Source organism: Terrapene carolina, unplaced genomic scaffold (genome assembly GCF_002925995.2).
Source record: "Terrapene carolina triunguis isolate 2854851 unplaced genomic scaffold, T_m_triunguis-2.0 Scaffold85, whole genome shotgun sequence".
NCBI classification, from domain to species: domain Eukaryota; kingdom Metazoa; phylum Chordata; order Testudines; family Emydidae; genus Terrapene; species Terrapene triunguis.
The window spans coordinates 1,089,424-1,105,674 of NW_020664436.1; the positions used below are offsets into that span (position 1 = coordinate 1,089,424).

Sequence of the window (16,251 nt, forward strand, 5' to 3'; positions counted from 1 at the left end):
ATAATTCTCATAATTCCTCCCTGTTTCATCCCATCATCCAACTGTTTTTTGAGAGCCAGCCTTTCCCCTTTTCAAAGCACTGCCAGGCAGCATAGAGAAACATTGGCGAGGCAGCAAAACACCTACAGGAGAGTTCAGTATGAAAATGTAGGAGGCTATTGCCATCTGGAAGCTTGCCACCCCAATTGCTACCAGTCAGTAGCTAACCGGTTTGGTGTAGGTAAATCAACTGTTGGGGCTTTTGTCATGGAGGTGTGACCTGCTATCAAGAAGATTTTGCTCCCCAGGTCACAAGACTGGGCAATGCAGAGGAGGTTATTAATGGGTTTGCACAGTTGGGGTTTTGAACTCTACTGGGCTTTTGATGGGATCCATGTGCGTATTCTCTGCCCCGCTCCTTCACTTCAGGCTTCAGAGTTCATCAACAGAAAGGGATATTTCTCCATGGTGCTATGAACCTAGTTGGTCACCATGGAAGGGTCACCAATATAAATGTAGAGTGGTCTGGAAAGGTTCATGATGCCAGGACCTTTAGAAACTCTAGCCTATTTTCTGCAATGAGAAATAGAACTTCTGCTCCATGAACTCTATGGACACTGATGGTGTTGCCATTTTTCTACTCATCCAGTGAGACCTACTGCTTCCCTGGCTTATGAAGCTTTTTACTTGACACTTGGTTAAGCAAAAGGAATTGTAACTATACCCTGGGCAGCTTCAGAATGATAATGGAATGTGCATTTGGAAGACTGAAAAGGTAGATGGAAGATTCTGACACTGAGGCTGATGAGAAGCATCTTGGTACATTAGCTCCTTGCTGTGTTTTGCACAACTTTTGTGAGAGCAAGGAAGACAGCCTTGTATGCAGGGGGTTGGACTAGATGACCTCCTGAGGTCCCTTCCAACCCTCATGTTCTATTCTATTCTATGATTTACAGCGAGTGCCTTACAGTCTTGCTTTTTTGAAAACTGTTTGTAGTGTGATTTAAGCTATTTACCTTCTACCTTATGTGGGCTGAAGGCTGAGGGCATCAGTAACATTGTGAGCCAGACACATAACTTTTGATTTTCTGTATGTGCTGCTACAATAAAAGTGCCTGTCCTTCAAAGAACCTCATGGAGGCACTGCCTGGATTAACCATTGGGGGAGTGGGGCAGGAGGAAGAGGCCAGCAAGCAGTGTGCTTGAAGGGGAGGGGGTGCAGTGGGAGACAGCAAGACTAAGTGATGTGTGTGTGTGTTTGCATAGTCATAGAAAAAAAGGCCGGGAGAGTTTCTACTGTCTCTGGTAGGGCTGCCATTTTGAGTGGCAGAAAGGGGGAGGGGATTAAAAACCCAAGAGGCAGAGAGAAGGTAGATCAACATGGCAGTGCCCTTACAGGACCCTCAGCTAAGTTGTTTAACTCCCTCTCTGTATAGCTGTATTTTAATATAACATTCAATGCTTACTAGAAATGGTCCCCTCCCCAGTTTAGGGTTCAGGCTGATCCTCTGGCTGTGATTCATGGGAAGAGGCATCCTGGATATCCGTGACTGTGTCTTGGGGTTCATGGGTCAATCAGGGAGTCCACAGAATGCGGAGGTTGAGTGGCGGTATCTCCTGCATACATGCGTCCAGCTTCTCATGGATCCAGCAGACCGTGTTAGGTCTCCCTGGGGGTCTGTTGCAGGTAGCATTCCTGTTGTCCAGCCACAGCTCATCTATCTTACTGCAGTCCTGGAGAGCCCCCCTCTTTTACATTTGTCTTGCTTCCTGCTTGTAGACCTATGCTGAGTGACAGCCTTTCAGATGGGCCTTATCATATTCCTCTCCCCCAAGAAGGCAATGAAGTCCGGGATTTTAGTATTGGTCCACAGTGAAGCATGAAGCATGACTGCTGAATAATCAGGAGTATGACACAGATATGTGAACTCCACTGGAGCTGGAATTGCCAAGGACAGCACCTGGCTGCATGCCAGTATTGAAACTGTTCAGGATGACTAGACAGACCAACACAGGTAGCTGGCAAAGCAGTGTGGGATACCAGTAGGTAGACATGGTAGATGTGCACCAGTTGTTTCAGGATGGAGATGTAGCCACACCTACTTAGTTGTGGGTAATCTCATTCTGCCTCTCAGTAAACCCGCTTCTAAAGTGGGCTTACTAACGTGTGTTAAAAAGGCCAGCTGATTCACAACAAAATAGTGTGTGCGCGGATGCAAGGCACTTTACTGTGAGATCACTCAAGTTAATAACACATTTCAAATGTAGACAAGCCTTTAGTTTTATTCAGATTGGAAAAGCAATCCTGGCTGATTAACGTGGTACTTGAATACGTGCAGCTGTGGTTGGTTATACAAGCCATTGCCACAGCCCTAGAGCTACCTTCCTGTTTTTTTGAACCCTTCACCTCCTAAATTCCTCCAGTGATCAATTATTGTGCAGACTCTACCTGATCTGGTTCCTGTGCTGGGGTCGGCGTAGCAGATGATGGTAGCGGTGTTGTTACGTCTGGCGTAGTTTGGTTGGGATACGTATAATTGCTGTTCCTGTACGTCCTGAGGAATGACTCAGCCTATGGAATAAGGAAATGTGAGTCAACATGAAGCTGCAGAAGAATATATGGAGATATCTGTTCCCCAGCCACCAATTCAAATATGCCTATAGACCATTAAAATTACTGCATATTCTTAGGAATTAAAAAGGGCCCTGCTCCTCTCTAACTAGTTTTGCAGACATATTTAGGAGCCATACAAATAAGGAAACATCTGAAATATATGAGTAATGCTATGCTAAACACACACACACACTCTCTCTCTCTCTCGGACACTCTCAGTGCCCTTTACCAGTTTGACTAACAACATCTGATTATTATAGCAAAAGCTGTTAAACATTCTGGACCAGCTGGTGTCAGGGTAGCAGTACTGATTTCAGTGGGGCTATGTGGACTGACACCAGCCGAGGATCTGACCCTTCACTTTACTTTCCCCGTTGATGCTGTCTGAAGTGTGAAAAATAAATACTCAGCTTGGATGGTGAAGTTAGACTGGTCTGTTTAGGCAGGTTTGATTTCCAGCTTTCATGCACTAACACAAAGCTGCTGTCTTTGTGCCAGCCTTTGAGGGCCTGGGTGCCAGGAGTTTTCCTCTCTCTTGCAGTCCATTCTCATTGGGAAGCATATATGTCCCAGCTGCTAACTACCCAAAAGGAGGAAGGGAGAGAGAGGACAGGGAGCATCCAGCATCCTCTCCAAGGTGGTGGAGCTACTACTCTGGAATGTACTGCACAAGATCCCCCATGAAAAGCTCTGACTGCTTTACAAATGAACAATGCGGCATGTGGCACATGCATGAATATTTTTCAACCTACCTGACTCGGACATTTGAGAGTTATCACCGTTTCAAGAAGATGTGCATCTGTCTTGTTCCCAAGGGGTTCCAACTGCATGGCAGAAAGAAAACATGGGAGAGAAGAAAATAAAATGAGAACCAGAATGGAAGAGCATATATAGCTGATTATCATCAGCCTATGGAAACAAGTAGAACAGCAAGAAAATTGCTATGTACTGTATCTATCTATGTTGAAATAGCAGCTCAACCCACAAAACTCACTGCCCCAGGATTTTATCATCTTTAAAACATATTTTACATATTAAATTAACTACTTTCCATATTAGGAATGTAGCATGCGTGATGTAATATCCCACACTTTGATTATATCTCTTGGTGCAAGATCTTAGGTGCTTAGCCTTTACAAGAACATACCCCAGGATATATTCTTTGACACAGGCAGTTTGTGTCCAGGTGACTTTACATTACAAAGGGAAACAAGTGCCCACCTGTTGTAAACACAATTCTGTTCTCACCAGAGGTAGGGTGGTTCAGCAGCTAAATAGTGGGTCATTGTTCTTTGCTGCAAAAGAACAGGGTGGAGAAGACAGAGACTGAGATCTGCAGTCTTACCATGTTGTTCCACAAGGCACGAGCAGCCTGGGAATGAGTCTTCTGGTGAAAGTGGAAACAGTCTGGGGCAAAATACGAGCTGTCAGGCAACCCCTCCTGGGGAAAGAGACAGGTACGGTCACAAGAGGGGTAAGTATATGACCAAAAATGCCAGCATATGATGTATTATCACATTCCTCTTCCAACAAAAACTCTGTTACCCCAGAACTCGAAAATAGTCATGAGGGCCTCTGAGAACAAGATAGTTACCATCCTGGGCCAGATCAAGCCATTGACTGAGAACTTAAGAGTTCTGTAGCACTTTTACAAATATGATTCAAACTTACAGCTAATACAATTTGCCATGTCTGAGGCCAAGGTTCCACGGGCACTCAGCAGTATTACCAACAATCTCTATCCTCTCCATAACGTTTCCCGCTGCTTTGGATTGTGGCTCACTTGAACTGGACAAACTAACAAAGCAGAGCACTGAGGGTCAAATTTAGAGTTGGTATAAGGGGTTCAAGTTTAATGATTCAGAGGAGTGGCACCAGGTCTGAATCTGGCTCATGGTTTTTTACCTCAGTCTTTGGAACGGTCACTCTCTGCAGAAATGGCTGCACAACCACTGTGAAATCTTCCTTGGTGTCATACCTTCCACTTTCAACTAATCGGTGGGTTTCCTCCTAAAAAAGGCAGAACAATCACTCACTGCTCCTTTTCTTGCATTCTGCTTATTAGGCCCCAGGCTGACCCTCTTGCAGAAGTCTCATCAACCGAACATGCAAAACCTGAAACCAAGAACAACTCCCTTCTTGTACAAGGCAGTGAGCGCATGAGCTTCTTGAAACATTGGCTTGCAAAAACCCAAATTAGAAAACTACTCATTTGATTTTCCTTATCAGAAAGGCATCATGGAGGCTGCAGATGGCCTACTGCTCAAAAGCCAGCTGACTGACCTAGGGAGAGCCCCCACTTTATTAGGATTTCCCATCATGGGGTGCCAGGGATTTTTCTTGAACCACTGAAATACTTTCAGTTCAGCTGACCTCCATCACAAGAGTTCATTCTTGAACTACCAGCGCTCCCCAATTTAATCCAATTTCCCAGCAAGAGGAGTATCCAGAACTGCTGCTTCAACTGAATCTCTGATCCATCTGAAAGAGCCACTCTGTTTTAGTACCTTACGGAATCACATTTTAAAGATCTTGAGCAGCATCTATGCCCCTATTCCTTGCCTGATCCTCACCTGCCCCCTCCAGCCCAATTCTGAGTAACTTCTATGAATCTACAGCTGACTAACGTGAGCACAATTTGTCCCCATCTCTAGTAGATATTAGACTTTGACTGGTCCCTGGGTCAGTCACTTCAAGCATTATCACTGCTAGAAAATTTTGTTTATTATTCCCAGAAGAACAAAGGGAGACTGCTGCTAGAAAAGAAGAACAGAAGGATTATTAAGCAATTCTCTACTAAACCTCTTAATACTTTCCTCTGCCTTACCTGATACCTTCTATTAAAAGACTCTAGCATCTTAGTTTCAGTGGAATTGTCATCATAGTTCAATACACAAGGACACAGCTGCCTGCAGGAAGAAAGCGATATTTTATTTTTATGTTGCAATCGGCTAGGTTTTTTCCCCCTGAAAAGAGGTACAAGAACTCAAAGGATAACAGACTCCTCCAAAGGTGGATTTTTGTGAAAGGCTCATCCATGATAACATTGACTCCAATATCTAGGTCTTCCCAGTAAATACGGACACACTGAAGTTTAAGCACATTTATTAAGGATAGATGCATTCAAGTAAGGCAGTGGTTCCCAAACTTTAACAACCCACGAACCCCTTTCACTAAAATGTCAAGTCTCGTGAACACCCTCCTAAAAATGAATATTTCCATGGATTTTCTCCATTACCTCAGCATAAATTATAAAAGCAGTGATCTTGGAAATATAAAATTTGTTTTTATGACATGCTTCTTACACACTATTTATTAATTATGATTCATTACAGTATTTTTATTACATTATGAAAACGGCACCATTCTTCCAAGATGTCACTTTTGTAGCTTGTATCGTTTTTGATTAAGCCTGTTATAAGACAAGGCTCCTATCAGAGGCACCAGTAGAAAAAAGGGGTGCAGGGGCAAAGCCACCGCGCACCCTGTGGCCTGGGGGGGCACTGCCGGAAAAGGGGGGGGCATGGGAGCTGCCAGTAAAGAAGGGGCGGGACCCACAGGGGGGCGCACCAACAGGGGGCCGGCATGTGATCCTCGTTGCCCCCCCCATACTGGCACCTCTGGCTCTTATGTTTCATCAAGGAGTATCAGATGTGAAACAGCATGAAGGTATTTAAGAAGCCAACTCAAAGAGTTCCTCCTACACAAGCATTCAGGTCTTTAGCAGTCCAGGCAAACAACGCACGTTACAACAAAGCTTAAACTTGTTCTTCATAATAATTTAAAAACAACACTAGCAGCCCATTTAATTTTAAAAACAGCAAAAAGTATCCACCTCCCTTTCTATTTCGTAAAACGACTCTTGAAGTTTAAATCTTCTCAGTGTGATAGATATGCTTGCTTTGCTCTGCTTAGGTCTTGGAAGTCCCCAAGGCTCCGGGCTGCTGGCCCCGTGCTGCCCGGGGTCCCTATGGACAGCTCTGTCCACCATTAGGGAATTTTCCCCCCCGAGAACCCCCTGTAACATTTCGTGAACCCCCAGTGGTTCACGAACCCCAGTTTGGGAACCACTGATGTAAGGTGAGAAGATCGTTACTGTGCCAGATATGCCACTGCGAGCCAAATTCTGTTCTCAGGCACATCTGCGCAGCCCCATTCACTTCAGAGGGATCACACAGATATAATTAAGAGCAAAATTTCTCTAGACTTGCTCCAGTTTCCCCCTCACCCTTATCTATCACCCCTCATTCATTGCTGGCTCTGTCAGTAACTCCTTACAATCTCATCCCTGCTGCTCCTATCACCTGGAAACACCTCTACTCCCCATTTCATTACAAATCTCAGCAGAAAACATCTTTTCTCCCTCTATCATGTCACATACAGTGAAGAACGTCAGAAAGAGTAGCTTACTCTAACACTGGAAAAGGAACTTCGGCAGAAAAAGGAAAATGATACACTCCCTAAAGCTAATCTCTCCCCCTCTCTATTTATAATGATAAACAAATAAATAATGCTTCACTATAGTGTCTACCTAGAACCTTCCCCAAGCCCTTCTCCTGCTCTCCTGCTACAGATTTAAAGAAACAGCACATATATGCTCATTTTAGCCTACAGTTCTTAATAAAGAAGAGCCAAGACAGGGATAAATTCTTTACCTCTACAGGGCATTCTGGGATATGAAAGACATAGTACAAAGTTGTATTTTGAAATGTTTGTCAGTAACATGCCATTCATGAACCTTCTACACTGCGCCTGTTTAAATCTCTGTACACCTGGCTCACCGCCAGACCAATAAATCCCCTTGTTGCCATAGAGACACAAATGTACTACAGCAGGACGTTTGGGTAGGATGGGAAAGTAACAGATATATTTCTAAATGATCAGAGAAACTCAGCTCTAATCTCGCAGGCTCTCATCCTGGCCTTGTCCTGGTGATTAGGATCTTGTGATAAGCTTGTACTTTGTTAAAGGGAAACTGCAGCAAAATATAGAAGATATTCTAAGCCAACAGCACTCAGTCTCTAAGAGCTGCTTTGTCATTGACAGTCAGAGAGCCACTAAATCACAGCAAAAGCCTGTGTCATAATGTTCCTTCTGTGAAACTCCACTCAGTCAACAACAGGGCCCTTCCAATCTTTCCCACCACCTTATCCTGTCAGAGTGATGTCCTCATGGACTCAGCTGTAATGAATGGAACAGGGATTGCTATTGAGGGTGCTGAGCACAGACAGATTTTGTGGTTCTCCAGTTCCCAGGCTGTCACAGCTTGTGCTGCATAGTGTCAACATACAAGGCCTCCCTAAATCCTGGCCTGGCCACTAATGGAAATGGCTACTAACTACACTACAGAGAAGGAACCTCCTTTCTTTCCCCACATCTGCTGGTTACTCATTATATGCATACAGGGAGAGAAAGATTTCCTACTCTCCCCAGTGCTAGAAGCAACATAATGGTTAACTAAACATCCCACAAATCTAATTGAAAGACTAATTAACAATCCAGCTAACAACCACCAGTTGGTGAGAGACAGCTAAAGTAGGTTAGGGCTCAAAGAATGTCGCTCACCACTGGAACATATGTGAAAGCAGGAGACTTTTAAAGCCTTTGAAAGGTAAATTCTATAATTTAAATAAAACTGGATTAATTTAATCAGCCTTTTAAAACCCTCATTTTAATAATTTTGAAAATTAGCTGCCTTTGTCAAACAATGTACTGCTGAGCTGTGTGTGCTAGCTCTTAATCAATTTTACAGTTGGAAGTCTAATTTGCTGTTGTATAATTAAAATGGCAGTTCCATCAGCAGTAGTCACAAGCTGGAGACAGGTAAAGAGAGACAGGTATTTTTAAACACTGCTTTGAAATTATAATCTATACTGTGTATGTATTTTATATACACACAGGAAAAATAGTACTTAGTTATCTGAAATATTGTAATCCTTTTCCTTCAAGGGGAAGGTTTCCACTGAAGATCTTACAGCTTTTCCTGAATAAGGGTGAGAGCTGGAACATAAATCTTTCAAACCTCATGATTAGCCTTGGGCAGCTAACTTTCTTCTCCTGGTACAGATCCCGGAGGGTTACTATATGAAGTACTGTCACCAGATTCACAAATGCCCGAGGAACCTGCCAAGATTATAAACAAAGTCAAAGCAAGCAAACAGAGAACAGTAGTGTAGTGCCATCCCTGCTCTTCTGAGCACAGCTAAGCAGGCCAGGGACTGATCAGATTATTTTTTTGCTAATGTAACATGTACCTTAATCTGCTGATCCAAACAACCTTTACTATCTCTATTAGAGGTTCACAGTGTGCTGGCTGAGTGCATAATCTCAACAGGAAATCCTAAATTGGGTTTGTTCTACCTTAAATACAGAGCTGCAGCCACCGAGACTCATGATTCTAACAAGGCCAGATCCCAAAACTGCTGCTCTCTTGAGGCAAGAGTCTGATACCCGCACTCATGCTGAGGAGCCCTGTAGTCCATGAGTAGTCCCGTTAGCTTCAACTAGAAAAAGGATATCAGAATATGTCCCTTAATAAAAATAATAGGGTCTGTGCTGTATAGTGAGTGGGTAGATATGCTACGGCTAGGCATAGTTACATGACTGTCATGAAATACCATATATTTGTCAATATATTTACACTACCTGACTCCCAACACATCAGGTGGAATTCCAGTCCACCCAATCACCATTCTTTCTGTAAAATATTTTCTTAAATTCTTTCTACAGATTAGAGCAGCGGTTCTCAAACTGTGGGTCATGATCCCATTTTAATGGGACTGCCAGGACTGGTGTTAGACTTGCTGGGGCCCGGGGCTGAAGACTGAGCCCCACTGCTCGGGGCCGAAGCGCAAGGGCTTCAGCCCTTAGTGGCAGGGCTCGGGCTTTGGCTTCAGCCCTGGGCAGCAGGGCTCAGGTTACAGCCCCTCCTCCCCAGGACTGAAGCCCTTGGGGCTGGGCTTTGGCCCCCCCGGCCTCAGGGGGTGGGGCTTGGCCAGCCTCACGCTTCAGTCCCGCCTCCTGGGGTCGTGTCGTAATTTTTGTTGTCAGAAGGGGGTCACGGCGCAATGAAGTTTGAGAACCCCTGGATTAGAGATTACTATATGAAACATCTACACGTGCAGCAATGCTGCCCCTACTAGAATGAGAAACTAAGTATGATTACAAATTAATAACTCTAGAACCAACCACTGAAGCTCAAGAAATTTGTCTTTCCCATCTGACCCCTCTCCCTAGGTTAGTAGTAAAGATTGCTTTTTACCTCTCTATGAAGTATGTCCAAAGCTATTTTTATATTGTTGGTGAAGTTATCAGGAGAAAAATGCACCTGTTGAAACAAAGGGTTGAATGTAGTTCTGGGCATCGTTTCCTCAGGCAGATACAGAAGCTACTAGCTGACTCTTAGACTACAGTGACTGGACTCTTGGTTCAGGGTACACTGGCACAACAAGTAGCTCTGGAGCATCTCTGGTTCCCCAGTTCCTTCCTTAGGTATCATCATAGGAAAGAAGGATTTGGCAACCATCAGAGGCCATTCATAGAGCCAATTCCACTGGGCTTACTGATGAGATGTCACAACTTCCTCCACGCTCACTATCAGCTAGTATCAGAAGCACACCTGTCCCGTCACTAAGATTTTCATCAATGGAGATCAGTCTGAAGAAACATTCTTCTCATATAATGTAAAATAGAAAGTATTTTCTAAGTCAGGTGTGTGGGATATTAGCAACTTGCCTCCCATTTAGTCCTTGAGTTCCATGAAATCTCAGTTGCAAGTACATCCCATGCAGAAAAGTGTACCAGACAAACAGAGAAATTAGTGTGAGAAAAAAATCTATTAGGTCATCTTGTCCATTTCCCTCTTCCAGGGCAAGATTTTTCCCTACAATATACTTGAATAGCTCTGTTAATTGTATCAAGTAATTCGGCGTTTACCCCTTCTCTTATGAAATTATGGAATAGTCTAATAAGACCTTATTGTTAAAAGTGTTCCCCCCCCCCCGTTATTTTTATCTTTAATTCTACTTGGCTCAATTTCATCCCATTGTTCTTAATGACACCCCCTTAGTCCATTCTATAAACCCAAACAACACACTCATTTCCCTTATGTATTTCCTGCTTCTCTGCTCAACAAGCCACATTCTGGTTTGTAACATAAAGGAGACATCATGCTGATCTCTGAATGTAAGAGGAGCCTCCCACCCTCCTGCACAGACCTCTACCATCTTGTGTTTCAGTTCAGATGCAGAATGTTACTAAGTCATTGTGTTTGCTGACTTTCTTTCATAGAGACTTTACAGTCTTTCTTTGTTATTTTCCTTTATCTGAAATCAGTCATCTAGAATGGAAAGCACACATTGTGCTCTTAGTGTATAGGGAAAACAACAAGGTCCCACCAACTGTGTGAGAGGTGCATAGAGGAGGTTGGACATTAATCAGGAGTTTGCCATGAACTGTGGATAGAACCCCTCTCATGTCCAGGTATCTGGTGGTAAACATATCATGTTGGATGCTGGTAGCATGTGAGAGGGAAAAAGATACAGCACACTGGTAAGATGAAATGGGGAAAATCCTTGACAGTTTATTATCTTATCTACATATGAAAAAAACTAATTTGATCAACAGAAAGTTATCTTAGTTTGTAGCAAAATAAAGTAGCTACAATCAAATAATCAATAGCAGTTCTTAATGGTATTACATTACTTTATCTCAATCTCAGGTGGAATGCTGTCAAGTCTCAGAGGAATGCTGAGAACTGTCCATGTGTGGCCTAGCCAGTTTTGGTCCATTAAGTCTACCTAGCTGAGCTCCACTATTCCACTCTCCAAAATGTACCAAGTAACAATGACATTGCAAGTTCACATAAAAGACAGATCTAAGATCTCTAGTGACTTACTGGATCGTTGCAGAATTTGCACAGGTCATTTCCTCCTATAAAGAGTGTTATGAGCTTCCAGTCTTCCTGGAAATTTATTCTCTGTATTCAGGAAAAAAATAAAAAAATAAAATAAAAAAGATAAGATAAGAAAAAAATTGCCCTGCAACGAGTTAAAAGAGAATTAAGTTTATCTTTTGTGCATGGACTATGTCCTTCTGTGTGTCTGTACAGCATCTAGCACAATGGAGTTCTGGTCATGGCTGAGGGGCTTTGAGCACTGTGGTGACAGATGTGATGCGATGGAATCATGGAATATTCAAAGACTACTGTTTAATTTTATTTTATGTATCTTTATGAGCTTGTTAGTGATTGTAATTCCTGGCTAAATGGATAAGTACATCTCCTGCAGGAACTAAAAGCAATGGAGGGTAATTAATGCAAATCTCCATTAGAAATAATACAGATAAAAAGTCAGTTAAGTTTACCCCGAGGAAGAGACACCACTGGTATGACCTGGTTCAAAACACACAAAGGGCTTGAATCTGTACAGAATGACAGCCCTGACCTGAGGAGAGTCAGAGGCCTGGTCTACACTACGACTTTAATTCGGATTTAGCTGCGTTAATCCGAATTAATCCTTAACCCGTCCACACAACGGAGCCAGTTACTTCGAATTAAAGGGTGCTTAAAATCGATTTCTGTACTCCACCCCGACGAGCGGAGTAGCACCAAAATCGATTTTGTAAATTCGAATTAGGGGTAGTGTGGCCGCACACCACCGAATTAATGTGGTTAAAATTAATGGGGTAGTGTGGCCGCACACCACCGAATTAATGTGGTTAAAAACCGAATTAATGTGCTTAGTGTGGCCGCGCACAATCGAATTTATACAATCTGTTTCCCAAATTCGAATTATCTAAATTCGAATTAATCTCGTAGTGTAGACGTACCCAGACACTATCAAGAACTGACAGGCATAAGACTGTGACCACAGACACAGGCCCTGCAGAAGACCTGAAGTATTTTTAGATCTTCCAGGTCTCCATGTGGAAGATGGGTGACCACTTAGTAAGTTAGGCTTGTGTATAAGCTGTTTATTGTTTTTAAGATATGCTTTCTCTGAAATGTTTTTGTTCTGAATAAAACAAACTTTGTGATAACTGGCTGGTCACTGGCTAATCCTGTCATTCTCTCAGGGGACACAACTGCAGTTCAGATCTGCTGAGGTGATCACAGTTAATTGAAAAGGTCTGCAATGTAAGGCCCTGGTCTGGAGGGAGGGAACAACAGGACAACACTCCAAGAAAGGTGATGGCTGGAGGCAACTGCTGTGGGAACTCAGACTAAAGTCTTCACTGCAAAGCAGTTGGGCTTTTTTTTTAAACCACAGGATAACTAACATGTTAGCTAGGGAGACAAGGTGCTGTAGTTGTATTGTGAATTAAGCTCTACAAAGTCAAACACCAGCTGGGGTATCGCGTAGACCAAGTTGCCTAGCTTCTTAATGGTAAAAACATGTCTCCACTAGGATTTTACAGCAAGATAACTAGCTTGGGTGGCTTGAGCGTTGGCCTGCTAAACCCAGGGTTGTGAGTTCAATCCTTGAGGGGGCCACTTACGAATGTGGGGGGAAAAAATCTGTCTGGGGATTAGTCCTGCTTTGAGCAGGGTGTTGGACTAGATCAGGAGTTGGCAACCTTTCAGAAGTGGTGTGCTGAGTCTTCATTTATGGGGGGAGGGATAGCTCAGTGGTTTGAGCGTTGGCCTGCTAAACCCAGGGTTGTGAGTTCAATCCTTGAGGGGGTCATTTGGGGATTTAGTTGGGGATTGATCCTGCTTTGAGCAGGGGGTTGGACTAGATGATCTCCTGAGGTCCCTTCTGACCCTAATTATCTATGATTCTATGCATTAGTTATCTCACTGTAAAAAAACCCTTTATGTAATGAAGACAAAAAGCCCTACTTGATGGTCTGCTGAAACATACACTGCACAGAGGGATGGTGCATTCTATCCACTTTATCACTGCCCTACCCATAGATTTCTGCCTGACATCTACTGTTGATCTGCTGTGCTGTTAGAGACTAATGACCCAAGACAGCTGCATCCTACTTAAAGATATTCATGCCAGCCAAGACTCACAGTATCATTTTTCATCAGGTCCACCAGTCTCCTCGTCTGCGAAGGGACATTCCTAAATATTAAAAAAGAAGAAGACGACTGATGAACACTTCATGATGAACAGGGCATTGAGAAAAGCAGATGAATGAGCAGAGGCCATGACAACCCATTCAAACAACGTGGTATTGAACTGAAGACTCCAGTTGCAGCTTTTATTGGACTAAATATAGTTACAGAAATAAGCCACATCTGGAGTTGGAGAAACAGTGAAGAAACATTTAGCATCCATCAGGCATCTGGCACTGTGGGTGCTGTGTGAAGGCAACATAGTGCAGCATCCCCGATTGAAGAGGGAAATACATTTGGGGTGGGACTGGCCTATTGTAATTCAGCGTATTTGAAGGTTTTAGCTTGAAGAGGATGGTTCCTGGTCAGGCAAAAGGTTACCCATGCCAAAGGACCTCAAATAGCAGAGTGTGTTAGTTTAAGACTAGAGTTCAGTCATACCGTCCCTGGACTATTGGTGGCTGGAAGTGCCACTGTGAGATTGCCTTCCATCATCTCTGCCGATGACCAGTGCTGTTAGAAAAGTGACAATGAGCTGTGAGAGAGACACAGAGAAATCCAGCCCTTTCCAATGAGATGAAGGGTCACTGCGAGCTGTGCAGGTTTAAGGGAATTTAAAAAATGGCCTCCCAGTGAATTGCATTCAGAAACAGTCTTTCATTTCTTGTAATTACACCTTTTTTTAAAAAAATCCCCTCTTTATACTTCGATTTTATTTTGTTTCAACCTACAGACAACTGGAAGGATACAGCCGACCAGGATAATCTCTTTGAGTGATAGCAGCCATAGAGATCTCTCACTTACTGGGAGTTATCTCTCTCTGTGAGATTACTGTTATAAGAAGTTATATGGCATCAACCTGCGTGGTACACACTGACACACATATAAATTCCCAAATCCAGAAAAAAGGAAAAAGGGCAGAAAAAAGGAACTACTGGCCCTTTGGATGTATTAATACAAACAAAGAACCTTTACAATAAGAAGAGAAAGTGTTGACATGAATTTCATTGAAGACTGAACGTAGTCTAACTGGGTTCTATTCCAAACTCTGCCATGGCCTGACCTTCGGCTGCTCAATACCCTCTCTGTCCCTTAGCATTCCTGGGTGAAATCTTGGTCCCAGTGAAGTCATGGCAAAGCTCCCACTGATTTCAACGGGACCAGGATTTCTTCCGCCCCTCCTCCCACACATTCCTCTGTCAAGTGGGAATAACAATTTATTTCACCATAGGGCTATGAGGCTTCATTAGTCAATGTTTGTAAAGCACTTTGAGCTCGTTGGATGAAAGTACTAGAGAAGGGCAAAATATTATATTGTTACTGCTAATATTTCCTTTACTACGTCTAGGAAAGCCACACTGGCCCTTAGCAAATTTCTTAGCTGTCAGGCTAGAGATGAAGTACAGAGGACGAGTTTGGGTTCTGCACATTTTATTGGCCAAGTTTTCAAAATCACACATTAGGGGTGTCTAAATTCCATTTTATGTCTAAACCACTGACATTTGGAGTGTTCACAGACCTGTAAGAACGTTCCAGGTTTGGCACTTCTCTAACTAGAACTTAAAAAAAAGAAAAAAAAAAAATCTACTCCCCATTTAAAAAAAAAAAAGAGAAGTAGTATTTATCTGTCCTCACTTACTCTGAGCGATCTCCTGCCACAGCCTGATTCAGGAAGGCATTAGATGAGTCCTGGTTCCCTTTGCCAATGGAGTACCCTCGAAGGGAAGGATTAAACTCACGAAGAATATCTGGAAAAGAAGAGACCCATGAAATGTAACTTAATTCAGTGGGTAATGAGCTGGAGTCTAAAACCAGAACTTGCCCCAGAAGGACTTTAGCAGATCTCAGTTAATAACTTGAAGGTAACCGTTAATATACTGTGGGTGAAAAAATCTCACCACTCAATTATTGTTTCACCTCCAGATTACTCAGTTTAATGAATGCAGATGTCTATTTCAACTGGTTGCACAACATGGGCAGTATACCCGGCAATGTCATTTTGATCAGTTTGCTGAGTAATACAAGACTATGTAATATTAATCAAGTTACAAACTCTTACATACTCACAAAAACAACAAGGAGTCTGGTGGCACCTTAAAGACTAACAGATTTATTTGGACATAAGCTTTCGTGGGTAAAAATCTCACTTCTTCGGATGCAAGTGAGGTTTTTACCCACGAAAGCTTATGTCCAAATAAATCTGTTAGTCTTTAAGGTGCCATCAGACTCCTTGTTGTTTTTGTAGATACAGACTAACACGGCTACCCCCTGATACTTTACATACTCACAGTAAATTTAGAGATATGTTTGGATCAAACCCTCTGTTCAAACTTCCCAGATCTTCGGAGTTGTTAAAAACTAAAGTGCTAATCTGGATCTGAATTTTGTAAATGGATCTTATCTTTTATAGTGAGCTGAAAACCTTCCAAATCCAATCACCCTTGAACATTCAGGCATATGAAATCCAAATCTTGCAGCCTGGCTCCATTTAAGATTTTTTTTTAATGGGCAAAGGAGAAAAGTTATGTAAGTAGTCTCTGTATTCTAAGGACTGAAACAATTTGATCCAGCCATTCCCAAAGTACCTCAGACAGAA

The 16,251-nt window shown here is 42.8% G+C and overlaps 1 protein-coding gene across 1 annotated transcript in view; it reads right to left on the reverse strand.

The window, feature by feature from the left end:
* The window catches only part of PLB1 (phospholipase B1), a 115,410-nt gene that overhangs the window by 49,865 nt on the left and 49,294 nt on the right, over window positions 1–16,251 (reverse strand). Inside the window, exons 21-30 of the mRNA XM_026649579.1 lie at window positions 15,295–15,403; window positions 13,611–13,662; window positions 11,490–11,570; window positions 9,855–9,920; window positions 8,616–8,716; window positions 5,421–5,502; window positions 4,499–4,603; window positions 3,939–4,034; window positions 3,346–3,417; window positions 2,429–2,551 (exon numbers count right to left, since the gene is read on the reverse strand). Of these exons, the coding sequence (XP_026505364.1) occupies window positions 2,429–2,551; window positions 3,346–3,417; window positions 3,939–4,034; window positions 4,499–4,603; window positions 5,421–5,502; window positions 8,616–8,716; window positions 9,855–9,920; window positions 11,490–11,570; window positions 13,611–13,662; window positions 15,295–15,403 (887 nt within the window). The remainder of the gene's footprint in view (window positions 1–2,428; window positions 2,552–3,345; window positions 3,418–3,938; window positions 4,035–4,498; window positions 4,604–5,420; window positions 5,503–8,615; window positions 8,717–9,854; window positions 9,921–11,489; window positions 11,571–13,610; window positions 13,663–15,294; window positions 15,404–16,251) is intronic.